This window comes from Mobula hypostoma, chromosome 16 (assembly GCF_963921235.1).
Source record: "Mobula hypostoma chromosome 16, sMobHyp1.1, whole genome shotgun sequence".
NCBI classification, from domain to species: domain Eukaryota; kingdom Metazoa; phylum Chordata; class Chondrichthyes; order Myliobatiformes; family Myliobatidae; genus Mobula; species Mobula hypostoma.
In genome coordinates this window covers 65,145,031-65,167,122 of record NC_086112.1, presented here as the reverse complement: position 1 = coordinate 65,167,122, position 22,092 = coordinate 65,145,031, and the positions used below count along the sequence as shown (strand labels likewise).

The 22,092-nt window shown below is 42.5% G+C and overlaps 1 protein-coding gene across 3 annotated transcripts in view; it reads left to right on the top strand.

The window, feature by feature from the left end:
• The first annotated feature begins 1,787 nt into the window (after nucleotides 1-1,787).
• Nucleotides 1,788-22,092, top strand: part of LOC134357453 (E3 ubiquitin-protein ligase RNF38) — a 131,553-nt gene continuing 111,248 nt past the window's right edge. The window contains exon 1 of one of the 3 annotated variants that reach the window (XM_063069048.1): nucleotides 1,788-3,347. In XM_063069048.1, coding sequence (XP_062925118.1) covers nucleotides 2,918-3,347 — 430 coding nt within the window. In that variant the 5' untranslated portion in view covers nucleotides 1,788-2,917. The remainder of the gene's footprint in view (nucleotides 3,348-22,092) is intronic. The other 2 variants (XM_063069049.1, XM_063069050.1) reach the window with 2 other exon arrangements.

Here is a 22,092-nt window from a genome sequence, read left to right as displayed (position 1 = left end):
TGGAGAGAGAGAAACAAGCAAGAGAGACAGCCAAAGTCTGCAGAATAACTGTGGCAAGTTCTCCAAGATGCTTGGAACAACCTACCAGCTGATTTGCTTATAAAACTGCATGACAGTGTACCTAAGAGAATTTATGCAGTTTCAAAAGCAAAGGGTGGTCACACCAAATTTGATCTGATTTAGATCTGTTGCTGTCTACTGCTCTTTATAGTAGTTTTTGATATTTAGAAAATTTTGATTTCATTATTTTTGAAAGCATTTTTACAGATTTTTTTTACACGTACTTGACTTTTGCACAGTACTGCACTTACTATATAAACTGAAGTACTACTGTTAAATTTTTTCACAAACAACTTGCTAAACACTTACTTAAAATGTCAATGCAAACCTAAAAAGACCGAAAGGCTGTTGATGACAAACAAAATGTGAAAATCAGTACAATTGAATCATGCATTTCGTTGGTTTCTTTTCTTATCAAAATGGTTCAAAGTTCTTTAAGGTTCGGATTACGTACTCTGGAGAGAGGACTGTAAAGAGAATAAAGGATATGCTAAACAAGAATCGGTTACTTTTATTGGCGCTATTATAAGCGATGATGGTGAAGATTATTGTTTATCTAATGTATTTTTGAAATATTTCCTTGTGAAAAATGAACAAGCAGATCTCATCCTTATGATCCAAAGACAATGCAGCACCCCTCGACGGTGCAGTGATTTGCCACCCTACATTATATGCTCCACCCTGAACCTGAAAGGAGCGCACTGTAATCCTTCTATTTCGGCCAAGAATGAAACAGTAATATTCATATATTCAAAAGCAGTGATTTCCATACACCCAATGTGCTGATACATGTAGCCAGAGACACATATCCGCCCCTTTCCGTGCTTATTTTTGAAAATGGAGTTTATTAAAAATCGGAAAAGGTTATGGAAGTTATAAACACAGGGAAAAATCGGAAAGCAATTAGTGTATGAAATCTAGCACTATTAATAATTCACAGTATAGCGCGGGGGAAATGAATCAGCCATTTCTGGGCGGTCTCGAAATAATAGTATGCGCAATTAGTTCCAAGTCAGATTAATATTATTTCTTCGTGCATCGATTTTCTAGTTAAAATGTTGTATATTCCCCAGAAATCTGAAACACTGATTACATAAAACTGGATTTAATCCCTCTTTGATCTAACCAGAAGAGTTATCTGTTAATATGTTACGGCGGCCTCTTCTCTTTGGTACTGCTAAACAAAGGGCTTCAAACATTAGATAAAAAACCAGCACACGGGTCATCTGTTCCGGACGAACACAACCCCCTGCTTTTGCCAATGTTGGTAAATACCGGGCAGCGCCTTGTTCACTCCTCCTCCTTCAGTGGATCCAAGTCCAGCACAATCGACAGCAAATAGTCGATCGTGCTCTTTCGACAGTGACAAAAAAAACAGCAAAGAGAATTACACATGATTACAATTCTTGTAAGGACGAACAATAAGATTATCTGGAAAAGCAACTCAGCCGCAAATAATGTGGTTCTGAAGCCAGAACTGACGATGCCTCATTTCCTGCAGCTGCTCAAGTCCTAGTGATTTAGTCTGTAGCTGAAATCCTTTTGATCTTGCATTTATTCCGAGAATTGCATCTGTTCTGCGGGAGCTGCAGCAAGGTTCGAGCAGGTTGACAGGCGCTAAACTGGTTTGCTGCACGCACATATGAACCTGCTTACCTCCATTCCAACGTACTTCACACCAACTGAGCCACCGCACTAAAAAAAAACCATAAATGAAGACTTTTGTTAGAGTCGAATTGTAATTAGGATAAAATTTAATTTCTAACCGAGCTTTGGACGGGTTAAACTCTGGATGGAAAAGATCCAGGAATTGGATTGGATTGGATTTGGGTTAGGGAAGTAGTTGAGTCAGGATATAGTTTGGGTTTGCCGGAATGTAATTTGGACTAGGGTCAGGGGTTGACGTGGATTGTATTGAAGTGGAGTCGGGACTGTTTGGACTTGAAATAGTTTCAGGCGTGAATTTGAGGTGGAAATGTAATTTAAATGAGGCGAAGGGTTGACTTGTGCTCGGAGTGGATTTGATCCTGATTCGGGGTGGCATGCAGTGGGGAGCTTGCTGTGTTGCTGGCGGAGAGCTGACTGCTGAAAGTCGGTGACTCGCAATCATTAATTCATTCCTCTCCTCCCTTTCCTCTGGCGAGGAACGCAACCCATGAGAGCGGGTTGAGTCAGCAGCACATGAGGCCGCTGTAAATAACCCGGCCCCCGGCACAAGGCACACAGACTGGGAGAGAAGTCCGGGGGCCACGGAAGGGAAGCAGGAGAAGACGCGGAAAAAAAAACACCCAACACCCTCCAGAATCAAAAATTAACTAACAGGAAGGAGAAAAATATCAGATTAGAGAAACTTGTGGCGTCTGGTTGCAGCCGCCGAGCCGACTGAAAGCGGAAAACGAAGTCAAACGACGGAGCAAAGCGGATGGTAACAGACTGGACCGTGGCCAAGCCCAAGCCTGAAGCCGGAGCCGGTCCAGGGCCGAACGCAAATCCGAGCCAAGCCCAAATCGAACTGGGGATCTGCTGCGGAAGTGCAGAACCGGCAGCGGGGCCTCGCTCGGCGCAGTGAGAGGGAGGGAGCGGGCTCTCGGCCTCCCTCCGGTTATTGTTCCCGTCGCCGCCGCCGCCGCCGATTGACACAAAGTCCCACAAGTTTGGCAGCAGCGTTCCCACCGACCCCGAGCTGCCCGTCGTCCGCGGCCTTTCCCCGCCTCCTGGTTCCCCTCCCGGCCGTCGCTTCGCCGCCCCTCCTCCTCACCCCGGTCCGCTCCACCCCCCCCCCGCACTTCGGTCCTTTCTCGGCTCCCTCTCCCCTCGGCCCCGCGCCTCCTCCCTCCGCTTTCCCCGAGGGCACCAGATGCCGATCGCCTCGCCTTCTCACTCGGCTCAGGAGCCCTGTCTCTATCCCCGACTCCGGGCCGGGCCGTCACCGCCCAAAGACAGCGGTGATCGCGGCCACGACCAAGGGGCATCGGTCGAGCAACCGCGGCCCCCGAGTAATCCAGCACCGAGCGGGGGCCCGGCATCCGAGGTGTTGGCGCGGCAGGAGCCGTGGGACCGGGGCGCAGGCAGGTTCTCCACCACCGCCCCGCACCATTTGCTGGAAGCTCCTCGGACGCGGTCCAGATCCAGGTCGGGACTCGGTGGCAGCAGCACACATCCGCCTTACTGCAGCCAGCCAAGGGCAGGCGGCCTCCAGCCGCAGGCTGGCTGCCAGAGCCACGGTGACAACCCAGCCATGGGGCATGGAGCCACGGGCATGGCGGCAGGAGCGACTAGACCGGCAGGTAAAGGACAAGGGGATCAGGCGGGGTGGTGGTAACTTTGTGGGAATATACTGCTCCAGTTTATATAAGGCAACAACTAGAAGTAGGACGTCTACGAGTGGTAATGCTATCAGCTTGTGTGCCACTTTTTTGTACATGGCCCAGTATTAAAAATGGTACTGTCAAGAGCCAGTTGCTCCTTGGAGTCGTTCTTCTCGCAGAATTTGCTGCACCCTTGATTGCGACCCTTGAGGTAATGAGTGCAAGATTAAAAGTCACTGATTCCTCCCCCCACCCTATTTTGGTTGGGCGGGGGGATGAGCTCAGTTCCCTTTCGAAGGACTGCATCAGTATTGGGTGACTTTCTGAAAGCTGAACTGGTGCATCCTCAGACGTGTGGTAGGATTGGTAAGAAGGAACTGCACAGTTTAAAAAAAACAAGCCGACCTTTTCGTTTAATCAATCGGTACGCAGCTGGAAATTCTAGAAAAGTGTCAGCGAGGTTGATGTCGCACAACTGTGTAGTTTGAAAAGCTGTGGTTAAAGCGTTTGGCTTCCACCTACCTCTGGGTTTTGCATTTGAACTAAGTAAACTTGTGACGTTTTCTTTGCGCTTTGGGTGGGCTGCTGGGTGGAATTGCACACATGGTGGGTGCATCGTGTTACTTCTCCAAAAGCCATTTAAACAGCCTGTGTCTCCCTCATGTCCTGTGCTGATAGTGAACAGTGGCAGTGGCGTGAGAGCTTTGTGGCGTGGAATCTCAGCCTCTTAGGAAGATTGAACCAGATGATCGATGGCTGCTTCTTGTCATGAAAAGAATGACCTGAAAACCTTTCTCCGTAAATCATTGCATCACTGAAAGCAATTCATTTTTTATTTAAATTTAAAATACTTATAAATTTATGACAAGAGAAACTAGGGAATTAGTTGACTGCATAAAATGAAAAATGCTTGGAATTTTCACTCGAGTGTTTTTAAAAAGTGAACAAGCTTTACATTTAATTCTGCAATATTTGTATTACCAGGCAAGGTTCATCACTTTTTTAAAATATGTTTACTTGTTGCAAATATTTACAAGTGACAGTTTAATTTCCTTGTGGAGCTGTTTCTTTTGTGCTCTTACATTTCTGACTGAACAGGAACAGCTCTAAATTGAAATGCTGGGTTATTTACCCTTGAGACTCCAAACTGAAACGTCTTTACTTCAGCTCAAAGGCAACAAATTGCAGATCTATACTGTAGTACTTTTGGTGCCATTAAAGTGACTGTTTTGCTTATGTTGTCCATATGAAAATTGAATGTGGGTTGTTGCCTTCCTTATTTGAAGCAGGATTAGTTTAACTTGCACTGATGTGGCCCAGTGATGGCACGTAGGTAATTCAATGTCAGATACAGAATATAGAAATAATTGCTTCAATGTGTAAAAAGGTTGGGATTGCTTTTCTCAAGATGAACAGATAAAAATGAAAACTGAGCTGTGCAGACTAGATTGGTCTTTGGTTTGAACTCCACATATCCCATGTTAGATGTCTTCAACCAATATTACAATTGACTTCATGACTTCTGGATTAAGAGTAGCTATAGTTTTGAGTCTTGGAATAACATCCAGCAAGAAGGAAAGGCATGTATAAATGCATTTTTAAAGTTAGGTCTGACGGTGAGCAAATGAGTCTTCTGCTGGAGTCAATGCACTGGATGTGGCGGGCACTTACAGACTATTATTTTTGTTAGTTCAGAATTCTCTCCTCATTCAATTTATATTTTAATTTCACATTTTAATATATTACTAATTTTTAGATAAGAGCACAATTTATTAGCATATTAAGAATTCATTTAAATTTTGTTTGTCATTCGATGTTCGCTTGCTGTCTTGAAAGTGATATCTTTTGGATCTTGGTTTTGAGTTTTGGTAATGTTTACCAGAAATAGTTTCTTTTCGAAAAGAACAACATGAATTATTCATTCCTGACGAAGGGTCTCGGCCTGAAACGTCGACTGCGCCTCTTCCTATAGATGCTGCTTGGCCTGCTGCATTCACCAGCAACTTTGATGTATGTTACTTGAATTTCCAGCATCTGCAGAATTCCTGTTGTTTATGAATTATTCATAGTTCATTTGCATACCATATTCAACACAGAAGGAGGCCCTCTCCCCACATATTTCCATTTTCAGGGAGCTATGTACTTGTACAATGGGTGTCTGCTCTACATTGCTCTTCAGGGCCCTGCCATTTACTGTGCAAGTCCTGTCTTGGTGTTACTTGCCCAAATCTATTATTTCACACTTGTTCAATTTAAATTCCATCTACCATTCCTTTGTTTGCATTCTCAGTTGATTTTGATCATGTGGTAATCTTCACTGTCCACTCCACCGCTAATATTGGTCTCACCTGCAAACTTACTAAAATTTTCATCTGATTGTTTATATCACAACAGTGCACTCTGCACAGGTTCCTGTGTTGCACCGCTAGTCACAGGCTTCCAATTTGTGGGGGGGAAATACCGCTATCACTCTTGAACTCCTACTACCAAGCCAATTTTGTATCCATTTGGATAGATCACTTTGTATTTGAACCTTTCTGACCAGCCTACCAAGCAGGACCTTGTCAAAAGCCTTGATGAAGTCCATACAGATGTTATCTACCACCCTGTCCTCTTCAGTTCTCTTGGTCATGTCTTCAAACAAAAAAACTCAAAAAGAAATTTGCGATATGATTTACCAAACACTAAGCCTACTGACTATCCCTAATCGATGGTTTGCATTTCCAAATGCAAACTGGTTCCGTTTCTCAAAATCCTCTCTAGTAACTTATGGTAATTAGTTTACTATTCAAAATTCCAAGTAGATTTTATTATCGAAGTACATATATCACCATATATAACCCTGAGATTCATTTTCCTGCAGGCATAATTCAGCAAATCTATAGAATAGTAACTATAACAGATCAACCAGAGTGCAGAAGACAACAAACTGCAAATTCTACTATAAATAACGAGAACATGAGATAATGAGATAGTCCTTGAAGTGAGATCATTGGTTGTGGGAACATTTCAATGATGTGGCGTGAGTATGTTCAAGAGCCTGATGATGGTTGAGGGGTAGTAACTGTTTTTGAACCTGGTGGTGTGAGTCCTAAGGCTCTTATACCTTTTTCCTGATGGCAGCAGTGAGAAGAGAGCATGGCCAGGGTGGTGAGGATCTCTGATAGATGCTGCTTTCCTACGACAGTGCTTCATGTAGGTGGGCTCAATTTACCCATGATGTACTGCGTCAAATCCACAACCTTTTGTAGGATTTTCTGTTCAAATGCATTGGTGTTTCCAAACCTGACTGTGATGTACTCTCCACCACACATCTATAGAAGTTGTCTAAGTGTTAGATGTCATGCTGAATCTCAACAGACTCCTAAAGAAGGGGAGGTGCTGCTGTGCTTTCTTTGCAATTGCACTTGCATGCTCGGATGTCACACTATTATTGTCACACGTACATTGAAAAATTAATTTATTATTGTCACACGTACAATGAAAAATTAATTTATTATTGTCGCACATGATGAAAATCTTGGTTTTGTGTGCTATTCAAACAGCATATCAGTACACTGAGGCAGAACGAAGGAAAAAGCAATAATTGAGTGCAGAATATGGTGTTATGGAGCGTGCAATACAGGTAGACAATAAGGTGCAAAGCTATGACAAGGTACATTAAGGTCAAGGATCCATCTTGCATGAGAGGTTTGTTCAGTACTCTTGTACAAGTAGGATAGAAGCTGACTTTGAGCCTGGTGGTACTTGCTTTCAGGCTTTTGTCTTCTGCCTGATGGGAGAAGAGAGAGTGGGGTGGGAGAGGTCTTTGATTATGGTGCCTTTCAAAGTCAGGAAGAAATGCAGAAAGAGTTCACAGAAAGGAGTCTGGTTTTTGTGATGCGTGGAGCCATGTGCACAGCTCTCTGCAGTTCCTTGCTGTCTTGGGCAGAGTTGGCATATCAAGCTGTGATGTATCTGAGTAGGATGGTTTCTATGGTACATCAGTGTCTTTAGAAGGTGTGGGTCAATGGGGGACTGCCCAATTTCCACCACTGATGTTCGGCTCATTGGCCTGTAGTTCCCCAGCTTGGTCTTGTTTTCCTCCTTAAATAAAAAACAGAATATTGGTCAGCTTCCTGTCTTCTGCTCCCTAACCCATTTCTACTGATGACGCAAGTATCTTTGCAAGGGCCCCAACAAGTTTTTCCCTGGCTTCCCACAATGAGCGAGAACACACTTGGTGAAGCTAGTTATTTATCCACCTTCATGTACTTTAAGACCATTAGCACCTCTTCCTCAGTATCCTAACATCATTATAATCTTCCCTGAATTCCCCAGCTTCCACAACCTTCTCTGCAAAAATACAGATGAGAAATATTCATATGAGACCTTGCCATTGTGTGCTTCCACGCACTGATCCTTAGTGGCCCTATTCTCTTCTTTATTCTCTTAATATACTGTAGAATATCCTAAACTACTTATACCTTGTCTTCCAAAGCTACCTCATGTCTTTATTTTCCCTGCCCCGCCCAAATTTCTATCTTAAATGTAGCTGCTTGGGAGATTTGCTTGTTCTCAGTTGTCTGTACCTGTCCTTAACTTGGAAAATCATGCTGATGTTAGCTTGAAATGGATATCAGGAGGGGTGAAACCAACTTGATCAGAGGAAAATTAAGGAGATTTATACAGAATTGAAGACATTTGAAGAGAAACAGATCATGGGGGATTGCACTTGAGAGAAGACTGGTGGGAAATCTATACATGGGTCAGTGAAAAATGATAGGAGAATGCGAATGATGTGGTTGTGGTGCGAACATTCATGCTGTGCCATGAAGGCACTTGAATGTAAGGACAGAAATTTTTAAAGTGGAACCCAGAACAACATAGTTAATGAGGGTACAGGTTTCCCCCGCCATCCAAAGGTAGAGTGTTCCTATGAAACGGTTTGTAAGCGGAAATGTCGTAAAGCGAAGAGGCAATTACCATTTATTTATATGGGAAAATTTTGTGAGCATTCACAGACCCAAAAATAACCTACCAAATCATGCCAAATAACACATAAAACCTAAAATAACAGTAACATATAGTAAAAGCAGGAATGATATGATAAATACACAGCCTATGTAGAAATACTTTTTCACAATCATTACTGCACTGTTCTCCGTAGCGAAAATCTCACGCAAGCGCCATCGGCGGAAAATCTCACGCAAGCGCTGTTGGCAAGAACACTCTCTCCAGTAACCTTTAAGCTATGAAGCTGCCAAATCATACCAAATAACACGTAAAAATACACAGCCTATATAAAGTAGAAATAATGTATGTACAGTGTAGTATCACGGGAATCGGGAAGGCAGCGCAGAGCACACTGATGATGGTGTGTTAGACTGAGTCGTCACAGGTTGGGATGGTGCAGTGGCTCCCACCCTCAAGGCCGCCAAGGGATACATTGCTGCAAAGAACGCAGGGGTCCAGCGGTAGCCGGGAGGTACACAGCACATCTTTAAGAAAAAAACCGAAATAAACAAGCTAATTAATTAGGTGCTGCCCGACACGTAATTGTCAGCCCAGATCAGTGCCGATTTCCGATTGCGTCGTCTCTGATCTGGGCCGACAATTACTTGTCGGCGGCACCTAATTAATTAGCATGTTTATTTCGGCTTTCTTCTTAAAGATGTGCTGTGTGCGTCCTGGCTACCATTGCATTTTCCGCGAATCGGTGTCTGTCCGTGGCCTGGAGGTTGGGGTGGTGGGACACTGGGGTGTCATCTCGTCGCCTGTTTCCATTAGAGCAGGCAGCTCATCTTCTCCTATGACTGCCCGCCTCAATGTCGAAGGTTGAGGTTCATCGTCTGCTGTGGCTTGCTTGACTGCTGAGCCTTGTGCATTTTTCTGTGATACAGTTCTTTGTAAGCACTCAAACCATCCTGCAAATATCCCCTAAACCTACGTACTCTTTCAAAATTAAAGTTGTACTTTATCATTACTCATTCGGTTTTGATTGTTATCCGTTTTTCTTCCAATTGCATCAGCTCTTCATCTGTCAGTTCTTGGTGATGGGATGCCAAAACCTCTTCGACGTCATGTTCGTCAGCTTCCACAAGCCAAACTCACGTTGTCCTTGCTTTGTTCACCACGATCAAAACGCTTAATTATGTCTAGTTTTACTGTAAGTGTAACACCCTTACGAGCTCTTTCAGGCTTTTCGGATACCATAGAACTCATCTTGCAAACGGCTGCTCACAGGCACGTGTTAAAGCAAAGCAGTTCCCAATCCGGGGGAGAGCGGCTGCCGCTGTATTTTTTTTCGTAACAGTGAAAACACCTTCTGAAAGCGAAAACAGGGTACTAATGTAGGTCTTATGTAACAGTGAGGTTTTATGAAGCGAACGTTCGAAAAGCGGGGGGCACCTGTATTGGGTGAGTGGAATCTGATACAGGTTTAACAGCTTATTTCAGGATAAGCTTCAGAGCTCACCAGCCAAGAGAGCCTTGGAATAGTGAAGCCTGGATTTTTGACAAAGATGCAAGCGAAGATTTTGGTAGTAGAGGAGTGGCAATGAACAATGTTATAAAGTGTAAATTGATAGTCTTAGGATGAGAATTGAATTCTCGGTTAGGCAGGACATAGAGGTTATGAACAATATGAGTTCTGATTAGCACGAAGAGGTAAGGTATGCAATTTATGTCAAAACTACCACGTTTGTGCAGATATAGAGGTGCACGGTGGGGCAAAGGTGAGCCCTCCCATCTTCCCAATAGCCAACAGAGGTTTGCAGCACACTTAGCACTTTGTGGTCGAGCAATCCATTTGCCTGGATGTGCAGGGTCTGTGACTGATATCAGTGTTTGCATTTGCACTGACAACATAATTGCCAATGATCCTGCAGGATCTGCTGGTCCAGAAGGTTCACTTACAAGATGTGTTGGCAAATTGGATCTAAAATTGTCTGGTGATGAGAGGCAGATGGTAGTGGTGGGGAGGTGCATTTTCTGACTGGAAGTCTAAAACAAATGGGTACTGCAGAGATGGGTGTGGGACATTTGTTGTTTGTCATTTACATAAACAATGTGGATGAGAATGTCGGTGGTCTGATTAGTAAAGCTTGCCGACAACACAACCATTGGAGTTGAATGTAGCAAATTAAAGGTTTTGAAGATACATTGGGACTAATGAACTGTCAAGTGTACTGGAGCAATGGCAGATGGAGTGTTGAATTCAACTGCAAGTAATCCACTTCAGGGAGTTAGATTCTTGAAGGACATAGAGAGTAAATAGTAGGGAGCTTGAGGGCATTGATGTACAGAGGGACTTTGGGGTGCAGGTTTGTAACTCGCTATGGACAAGGTGGATTGAAAGGGCCTGTTTCTGTGATGTGCAAGTGGCAATATGCAGATGATTAATATGGTGGTCAAGGCATTCTGAGGCAAGTCCTTGCCAGAAGAGTTCTGCCTGAGATGAGGGGGAGAACACAATTAGGTGAGGTGGACAAAGGAAAGGTGTCATCGTGCATCATTTGCCACAATGGCCATGAAGGAAAGGGAGGAAATTCCCTCTGGTCAAAATGCTGAGGCACAATGTGAAACTGGGCCGTTTCAATGTTATCAGGGAAAGTAGGTTGGAAATAATTACACGTCATTAAAGAATTGATGCGAGAGTATTCCACCCTGAACCACGCTTCTGTCCAACCTGCTTGATATAATTTTTAGTGGAGCAAACAATTTATTTTTATTTGTCGGGGGAGGGGAGAATAGGTCAGATTGAGACTTCTGTAATTTATATCCTTCTCTGGATATATTTTAAGACCGTTTATAAGTTACTGGTTGCAGTGCATACAATGTGGCACATTGTAGGCAGAGTTATAATGTACCTTCTCTGCCAGTGTCAGGTCCTGCAGTGTTCCAAATTAAACAAAAAGCTGTGAAATTCAGTATCTAATATTGTCTCCTTGAGCCACTATCACATTTCTACTGTTACTGATGTGAACAGTCAAGAAGTTGATAAGGGATACAAAGACTGTGTGAAGAACCTGACACTATACCTAATCCTGAGATGTTTGGTGAAAGGAACATCAGATTTGGCCAGTTGAAATAAACCACACAGAAACATTTATCGAAGTTTTTGCCTTGGGGCATTAAATAATCAGCAATTCAACAAGATGCTGCCTTAGCGATGTGACTTCAACAGTGTATAATTTCTTTTAGCTTTACTTTCAAGATACAAAAAAAATGTGAAACATTTTCAGTTACCTGTGTGCAGTACTTCAAGTTACCATCTAATTTGTGATGTTACAGGTCCTCCTGCTCATCCACTGTTGTTTTATCTTGGTTCCTTTAAGTTCACTGGTAGACATAGATTTAAACAAGTTGACTTTTGCCCTTGGATAAATGCATATCCAATCAGGCAAGGAATTAAAATAAGTCAGACTGCTGCCAAACACCAATCACGTGTCGATCCTAGCCAGAATGCAAGAGCACTTCACTGTAGACCCAGAGTAGCAAGTGATTTTTGTGCTGGGTTCTTCGGTCCTTGGAATCAATGGTAAGGAAAGCTGAACTGGAAATGGGAGAGCTAGATTTGGTTGAAGGGAGTACTTGGGGAGGAAAAGGGAAAAAGTGCAGCTTAAAGGCTGTGGTGGCAATAACCAGACTTTTGGGAAGGTGCCGAGCAGAAAGTCGTAAGAGCACACTAGCAGATAGTGAGGAAATTTGATAAAGTTATAGATTCTTTATCTGAAAGTACAAAACATTAATACCAAGGTAGATGGGTTAATGACATAATCAGTGATTGATAGGGGGCCAAGTCTGGGGATGGAATATTTGATATTCTGGAAAATTAGTCAGGAAGGAAAATGAGGTGGCCAGATGTTTTAATAAAAGTTGATGTAATTGCAGTGGTGAAAAATGATATCAGCTCAATATCTCAAGATGTGAATTGTTTTGGGTGGAGATAACAATTAGTAGGGTTTAAACAGTTATTGGTAGACTCCTGGTACGGACCTGGTGGATCAAAGGCCTATTTTGCTTTTGCATGTCCCTGCAGCTTTAACCATAGCTACAACATACAACAGAGTATAAAAAATAATGGCAGAATGGTAGTGTAAAAATCATGAACAATTTAAGTTCTGTTACGGATTGAAAAAGTTAAGTTGCAAGTGTTAACCCCTGATAACAGCCATAGAATGTAGTTGGGATGGTTTATTGAAACAGTATGTGAAGAAACCCAATCAGGGAGCAGTCGGTTTTACACCTGATATTTTGTGATGAGACAGGATTAATTGAAGTAACAGATCCCCTCGGAAAGTGTGATCATGATGTGGCAGAATTTCAATTTTGGTTTGAGGATGAGAAACCTGGATCTGAAAATAATGTTCTAAATTTTGAAACAAAAGAAAGCTATGTGTACTTCAGCTGAATTTGCTGCTTGTACATAAACAGGTTTAGCAGGTTGAGATCATAGAGCCCGTAACGTGATTAGAGATGGCTTTAATAAATGGGCAAAAGAGTTATATAATGTGGGAAAATGTGAGGTTATCTACTTTAGAAGGAAGAATGAAAAAGAAAATTACTATCTGGAAAATAATGAGTCTACAAAATGTTGTGGTACAAAGGGATATGGGGATTACGAGACGTTAGTATGTAGGTACAACAAGTAATTAGAAAGATGAAAGAAATCATGTCCTTTATTGCAAACTGGCATGGAGTGTAAAAGTGCTGCAAATTTCAGTTAACTTTACAAGAACTTGGTATGAACACATCCATCATACAATTTTATTCTTCATATTTAAGGAAAATATACTTGCATTTGAAACAATACAGTGAAAATTTATGAAGTTGATTACTGGGAGGAGGGGTTTGATGTAGAAAGAATGGTTGAGTTGGACTATGAAAGAATAAAAGATGGTCTTATTGAAATGTGTGAAATTCTAAAGGGGGGGTATGATGGTAAGAGCATGTTTCCACGAGGGTTCACTAGAACTGGGGATTATATTTTCAGAGGAAAGGATTGCCTTTTCAGATGAGAGGAGCAGTGTCTTATGAGGATCATGAATCTTTGGAATTCTGTCCCCCACACAGTTGGAAAGGCAGTCTAAGGTGGTGATTGATAGGGAACTTGAAGAGAATGGATTGTGAGAGAAAAAGGTTGAATCAGTAATGGTAGTGCACGTTAGAGGGGCTGACTATTCTTGTTTGTGTGTCAGACTGAACGTAGTGACACGTCTTTGCAGCCGTAAAGCAATTTGGCTTGTGCTTTTGATTGGCATGTTTTATTTCTCCGCATTTCCCCTTTCAACAATGCTATCAAAGTAGTATTGGCCAAACTGCGGAAAGGGTTGCTACAAGAGAATGGAGAAGTAGTTGCTTTGAAGGCTGTGGGAGAGCTGGGTTCTATAACACACTAGTTTTTTTTTCATTGTCTGATTTCACCTAGTTGACTGTCCTGGTTTCTGATTGAGTGGATTGTCTGAATATTATATATTTTCTTTAAGACAAAATAAGACCAATTGGCCCAATAATTCCATGCTGGTGTTCAGAAATGCCCATCAGTAACATTTTTCCCATTTATTTCCCTAATAACTTGTGCCTGTATGTTCATCAACTCCCTTGGTTCTCTTGCAACCCACCTACAGTAAGGGGCAACTTACAATTACCTACCAGTATGACTTGGGAATGTGGTAAGTAACTGGAGTACCCCTAAAGAAACCAAAGTTATCATAGGGAAAATATGAAGATTCTACATAGTTGTACCCAAGATCCAGATCAAAACTTTACTAGCAAAGGCACTGTGCTGCCTATGAATTTTAAAAACTACATGGAAAATGATTTTGAAAATGGCCACAATTATGTGCAGTTGATATAATTTCTATCCATTGAAATTAAAATGAGTTGTACTTGTCTAATATGGTATTAGGAATGTTCTATTTTATTTTTGATTAGAATGGGAAATATTTTGCAATTTGAGGTAAATGACTTGTTACGTGGGAGAACTGATCTTCAGTGCCTTAAAATATCTGGAATTGCAGATGGCCCCTTTTTCTGTATTGCAATAGTTTAGATTATGAGGACACACAGTGCTCTTTTATTGTCATTCAGTAATACCTGCATTAAGAAATGATACAATTATTAACTTATTCAATAGTAACATTCAAATGTAATTCATAAACTGTAATGCCTCATAAGACATTTTATATTGTAAATAGTGTTATGTAAAATCAAGTTATTTTTCCTCCAGTTCTTTGGGCATTCAATATGCAGTGTTCTGTCAAACCAGCTTTGTGCATTTACTACTTGACTTCTGAAACCTGGAGCATATCCAACAAAAATTCAGAGACCACGAAACCACCCATGAAGACCAGCGTGATTTTATTTAACAAAGTCATATGCCTTCCAAAAGAAAATATAATTTGGTGATACAGAATTTTAATTTTGTTTAGCACAATGCAGTATATCTCAAATAAAATGAGCTGTAGATAATGTTATAGTTCATTGTAGCATGAAGCTAGATTATGTCATACTCTGTACCAAGAATGTTTCTTGTTTAGATGATTTCAGTCCATGTTGCGGTAAGTATGCTACCTTTATCTTTGCTCCTGGGTGACGAACCAGTTGACTCGTGTCCAATAACCGCACCTTTTGTTGTATAAACTATTTTGGGAATATAATGGGAATTAAAATATGGTAGAAATGGTGACTAAAATCTTGATCAGTGAATTAGGCTTTCAGGATCACAACGAAAGTGAAGAAGTGAAGTGATGAGAAGATTGGGATGGAATTCCAGAGCCTAAGGCAGAATTATTTACTCACTTGGGCCTTTGGCTCCCAGTGGAGCAAGGACCATCAACGACCTGTCTTTATCGTGCTCGGAAGTCGATAGTATGATTGGAGTTCACATCAATGCTTCTGCAAGCCATTGAGTCTACTGTACAGGGGATTCACCAGTACAGCTTCACCAGAACCCTACTGGCCAGCCTTACCCGTTTCCACCTCTCACGGCAGGGGACATAGAGTTGGGCTTTGAGAGTCCAAGGCAGAATTGGTTAACAGCTAAATGTAAAGTGAAGGAAGAAGAGAATGTGTGTGGCTGGTTCAGACTGCAAGATCAAGTTGTTCACTGTAGGTTTGAAGTCGCAAAGGGATTTCAGTGTGCAGACAGGAATTTTAAAAGTGGAAGAACTGGTGCACTGCAAGCTAATGGAAGCTCTCAAAGTGCATGTGCATGAACATGTGAGGAATGGATGTGTCTTAAAATATACCTACAAAGCCTTTTCAATGTGACCTTACAACATTCACCGCCAAGAGATGCATGGATATATACATGGGAGATGCTGCAGGTGATGATGAGACTTGCAGTACTTTTAAAACTGTGTATTAGTTCCTTATAGTTATTGATGGAGGAATTCATCCAGAGTGTTCAGTGAGAAAAATCAGCCCAGCCACCTAGTGCAGATAGTGGACAACCTTCATACACTGCTATCGAAGATTGCATCCTCCAAATCTTCAGTTTCATTATAACATCAGGATGGTTGTTGATACCTTCAAATTCTTTGTAGTCCCTAAGTTGTTGAAGTAGTGGAATCGTTTCATTTTCACCTCTGGCCATTTTTGGCATCTCCGAGCCTGACACTGCAGTGAGCATAGCAGTTCAGAATTGTTTTACTGCTTGTTTATCACCAATAATCGGTGCCAGAAATCACTGCTTTTTGAATACAAACACACACAACTGACGCTATATATATCCGTATCCAATAAGGGTTGATGCTGGAACCTTGACTGTGTGTTATACACATTAACAATTTGGATGTGAATACAGAAGGTATTATCACTGAAGTCCAGCAAATTGATACATTTTGTGCTATAGTACAGATGAGTTGGTAAAATGGGTAGAACATTGGCAGATGGTGTTTAATCTTGACGAGAAGCATTTTGGCAGAGCTGGAGGCTGCAGTGTACACAATGAGTGGGAATGTTAGGAAATAGTTGAACCTTGGTATACAGGTCCAGTTACCCATGAAGGTGACAGCCCAGGTAAATAACTTAAGAAAGTATGCAGGATACTTGCCAACATGAGCTGGCTAAGGTTTTTAGGTACATCATTATAAAACATTAGTTAGACTATACAGTTGTCATTAGTACATAAACATGTAAGGATCTGAACCATTGGAAAGGGTGCAGAGGATATTCATCAGGGTGTTGTCTAGGATACAGCATTTCGGTTATATGGGTAGACTGGTTTTCCTTGAGGTGAAGGAAGTGGGAGTGGGGTATCCAATTGAGTATAAAATTAAAAGGATGTTGCTTTTTAACCTGGAGAGTGGTTGGCATCCGGGACTCGTTGTTTGCAGGGTTGGTAGCAGAAGAGATTCTCGATATTTAAACACACAAAATGCTGGAGGAACTCAGCAGGTCAGGCAGCACCTACGGAAAGGAATAAACAGTTGAGGTTTTGGGCTGAGACCCTTCCTCAGGGCTGGAAAATAAGGGGGAAGAAGCCAGGAAGAGAAGGTGAGGAGGGGTGGTGATGAGAAACTGTGAGGTGATAGGGTGAAGAAGAAGCTGATAGGAGAGGAGAGTGGACCATGGGAGAAGGGGGAGGAGGAGGCAGGGCATCAGAGGGAGGTGATAGGCAGGTGCGAAGGAAAGGGGTAAGAGGGAAGCCAGTATAAGGAATGCAAAAGAAGAAAAGTCAGAGAGGTGGAGAAATTACCAGAAGTTGGAGAAATCGATGTTCATACGGTAAGGTTGGAGGTTACCAAAATGGAATATGAGGCCCTCCAACCTGAGATTGGCCTCATTATGGCAGTAAAGGAGGCACGGACAGTATCTCAATACTTAAATATATAGATGAAATGACTATAACTTGGGTACAGAACTGTATAGGGCAAATGTTGAAAAATGTGATTACAAGCAACCTCCAAATTAATGGCATTCGAGTAATGGAAAGTTGCCTTTTCAAGATTCACATCGCTCAAAAATTTGAAATGGGAAATAAAATTTGCTCTTTACAAAATTGTGTGGTTGAGGGGTGAATTAAAATTACTTTGAGCACAATACACAGTTGCAAGGAAAAGTTTGTAAATGGCTAACACAAGGGGGCATAGTTTTAAGGTGCTTGGAAGTAGATACGGGGTGGGGAGGGGTGTCAGAGGTAAGTTTTTCACACAGAGTGGTGGGTGCATGGAATGTACTGCCAGCCGAGGTAGTAGAGTCGGATACAGTAGGGTCTTTTAAGAGACTTTTACATAGAGCTTAGAGAATTAGAGGGGCTATGTGGTAGGGAAATTCTAGGCAGTTTCTAGAGTAGGTTACATGGTTGGCACAACATTGTGGCCAAAGGGCCTTTAACATGCTGTAGATTTCTATGTGCTATCCCTTTGCAATTACCTGTTTTCTTTTGCATTAACTACTCATAAAATGTAGTCTGATCTTCATCTAAGTCAATAATAGACAAACACAATCTGCTTAAGCTAATAACACAAATAATTGTACTTTTCATGTCTTTATTGAACGCATTGTTTAATCATTCACAGTCCAGGCTGGAAAAAAGTATGTGAACGACATATTCAAGGAATATGTGGATTCTGTGACCAGCTACATAGACAAGTGTACTGAGGATGTTACCATCATGAAACATCCAGCTGAGGGCAAATCAGAAGCCATGACTCACTGCAGAGGTCTTTGCCAGGCTGAGAGTATCGTGATGCTGCTTTTAGATCGGGAGACGCGACAGCTCTCAGAAGCAAGATCTGCGCATTCCCGGTCCATCAGGAAGACGAAATGGAAGCATTCTCAGAGAATTTACAGTCGCTTCTGTGATACCAGAGACATGAGGTGCTTGTGACCGGGAATTCAGGGGATTACAGACTACAAATCTACCTTGTGTGTCAGTGACCGGGATGCTTCACTCCCTGAGAGGCTGAATATCTTCTACACTCTTCGATGTGCAAAACAAGGTGCTGGCAAGGAAGGCATCACCCCCCCCACCCCCCCCCCCCCAGGGGAGCGGGAGCAGGAGCAGACACACCGTCTGGCTGAAGCTGAGATGAAAACGACCCTGACCAAAGTCAACCCACGCACAGCTGCGGGGCCCGATAATACACCAGGTCGAGCTCTAAAAGATTGCGCAGCTCTGCTGATGGAGGTGTTGATGGATATATTCAACATCTCTCTGGAACAATCAGTTGTTCCCTCGGTTTTCAAGGAGGCAATGATCATTCCAGTGCCAAAGAAGGCGAGAGTAACCTGCCTAAATGACTATTGTCCGGTGGCATTAACATCAACCATATGAAATGCTTTGAGCATATGGAGCACATTAAAGTCTTTCTCCCAGCATTGGACCCTTTCCAGCTGATCCATGATGCTGCAATAGCCTCTGCCCTCCACTCTGTCCTGTCCCACCAAGAAAATGGGGTCTCATATGCCAGACTGCTGTTTATAGACTTTTGTTTGGTATTCAACACCATCATACCCCAGAAACTGGTGGGGAAACTGTCCTCACTGGTCTCAACACCTCCCTCTGCAGTCAGCTCCCCAAGGCTGTGTGCTCAGCCCGCTGCTGTTCACACTGCTGACGCATGACTGTGTCGCAGGATCCAGCTCAAACCTTGTCATCGAGTTTGCAGATGACACAACAGTGGTTGGCCTTATCAAGAACGATGACGAGATGGAGTATAGAGAGGAAGTGGAGCTGCTGGTGGATTGGTGTGAGAAGAACAACCTGGGCCTGAATGTGGAGAAGGCAAAGGAAATCACTCTGGACTTTGGGAGGTGCAGACAGACCATATCCCTCTGCAAATACATCTCTTCTTCATAGAAAGAGTTAAGTGCACCGATCTACTGGGAGTTCACTTCACAGATGACCTCACCTGATCCTTCAGTGTCACCTCCCTGAACAAGAAGACACATCAGCGCCTCCACTTCCTAAGAAGGTTGAGGCAAGCAAGGCTCTCACCCCTCTTAACTGCGTTTTATAGGAGCACCATTGAGAGCATCCTGACAAGTTGCATCTCCATCTAGTCAAGGATCGGACCAGAAGTGCATACAAACGACTGTGAGAACAGCTGAGAGGATCATAGGGGTTTCCCTAACATCCATCAGGGACATTTATCAGGAGTGCTGCATATGCAGGGCCCTTAGTATTATTAAGGATCCCACCCATTTGTCCAGCATCCTTGTTGGCTCTCCGCCATCAGGCAGGAAACTACGATACATAAAAACAGGAATGGTCAGGATGGGAAGCACTTTCTTCCCCCAGGCCATTAGGCTTCGGAACTCTCGGTGGCATCGTATTCAAAGTGTCACTGGTTAATCTGTTCCGGACCTTACAATAATTAATACTAATGCATTTTAGTTGGTTTTATCAAGTCAAGTGAAGTTTGTTTTGTTTTTATATATATATAATATTTCTATTAAGCTTCAGGTAACGGACTGCTTCCATGACATTCTCCTGTAAAATATCTTAATGCAATTTTGAATTCATTGTTCCCTCAATGATTGCCAGCTGTCCAGGTCCTGAGGCAGCAAAGCAGACCCAAACCATGATGCTCCTTCACCGTGCTTCACAGTTAGGATGAGGTCTTGTTGGTGTGCAGTGCCCTTTTTCATCTGAACATAATGGTGTGCATTTCTGCCAAAAAGTTCAACTTTTGTCTTATCTGTCCACAGAACATTGCCCCAGAAGCATTGTGGAACATCCAAGTGGTCTTTTGCAAACTTGAGATGTGCACAAATGTGAGCAGTGGTTTCCTCTGTGGTGTCCTTCCATGAACACCATTCTTGTTCAATGTTTTCTTATAGGGTACACATGAACGGACACTTTAGCAAGTTCTAGAGGTTTCTGCAGGTCCTTTGCTGTTACCCTTGGGTTCTTTATCACCGCCTTCAGCATTGCACATTGTACTGCTAGTGTGATCTTTGCAGGACGCCCACCCCTAGTGAGAAAAGCAATGGTACTGAATTTCTTCCATTTGTAGACAATTTCTCTTACCATAGACTGCTGAACGCAGATTTTTAGAAATGCTTTTGAAGCCTTTTCTAGCTGCATGCATCTTTACAATTCTTTCAAGATCCTCTGAAAGTTGTTTTGATCGTGACATGGTATACATAAACAGATCTTTCTTGAGAAGAGCAGGCTCTGTCAGTAACCTGACTTTCTGTCTTTTTTATAGAGCAGGGCACCTGTGCAACTCACACCTCCAATCTCATCTTATTGATTGGACTCCAAATAGCTTTTGTAGAGGGCATTACCCCAGAGGTTCACATACTTTTTTGAACCCAGACTTTGATTGCTTAAATGGTGTACTCAGTATAGACAAGATGAAGTACAATTATAAGATATAGGAGCAGAAGTAGGCCATTCAGCCCATCAAGTCTGCTCCGCCATTCAATCATGGGCTGATCCAATTCTTCCAGTCATCCCCACTCTCCTGCTTTCACTCTATACCCTTTGATGCCCTGGCTAATGAAGAACCTATCTATCTCTACCTTAAATACACCCAATAACTTGGCCTCCACAGCCACTTGTGGCAGCAAATTCCACAGATTTACCACCCTCTGACTAAAATAATTTTTCAGCATCTCGGTTCTAAAAGGACGTCCTTCAATCCTGAAGTCATGCTCTCTTGTCCTAGAATCCCCTATCATGGGAAATAACTTTGCCATATCAAATCTGTTCAGGCCTCTCAACATTCAGAAGGTTTCTATGAGATCCCCCCCTCATTCTTCTGAACTCCAATGAATACAGTCCAAGAGCTGCCAGACGTTCCTCATACAGTATTCCTTTCATTCCTGGAATCATTCTTGTGAATCTTCTCTGAACCCTCTACAGTGTCAGTATATCCCTTCTAAAATAAGAAGCCCAAAACTGCACTCAGTACTCCAACTGTGGTCTCAGGAGTGCCTTATAGAGCCTCAACATCACATCCCAGCTCTTCTTTTCTATATCTCTGGAAATGAATGCCAGCATTGCATTCACCTTCTTCACCACCAACTGAACCTGGAGGTTAACCTTTAGGGTATCTTGCACAAGGATTCCCAAGTCCCTTTGCATCTCTACATTTTGAATTCTCTCCCCATCTAAATAATAGTCTGCCTGTTTATTTCTTCCACCAAAGTGCATGACTATACACTTTCCCACATTGTATTTCATTTGCCACTTCTTTTCCTATTCCCCTAAACTACCTAAGTCTCTCTGCAGGCTCTCTGTTTCCTCAACACTACCCATTCCTCCACCTATCTTTGTATCATCGGCAAATTTAGCTACAAATCCATTAATACCGTAATCCAAATCATTGACATACATCGTAAAAAGCAGCGGTTCCAACACTGACCTCTGTGGAACTCCACTGGTAACCGGCAGCCAACCAGAAAAGAATCCCTTTTATTCCTACTCTCTGTTTTCTGCCGACCAGCTAATGCTCCACCCACGCTAGAAACTTCCTTGTAATTCCACGGGCTCTTATCTTGCAAGACAGCCTCATGTGCGGCACCCTGTCAAAGGCCTTCTGAAAATCCAAATATACTACGTCTACTGCATCTCCCTTGTCTACCCAGCTTCTAATTTAGATTATGAGAACGCTCAGTCCTCTTTTGTTGTCATTTAGAAATGCATACATGTATTAAGAAATGATACATTGTTTCTCCGGAGTGATATCACAGAAAGCAGGACAAACCAAAAACTAACACTGACAGAACCACATAATTATAACACATAGTTACAGCAGTGCAAAACAATACCATAATTTGATGA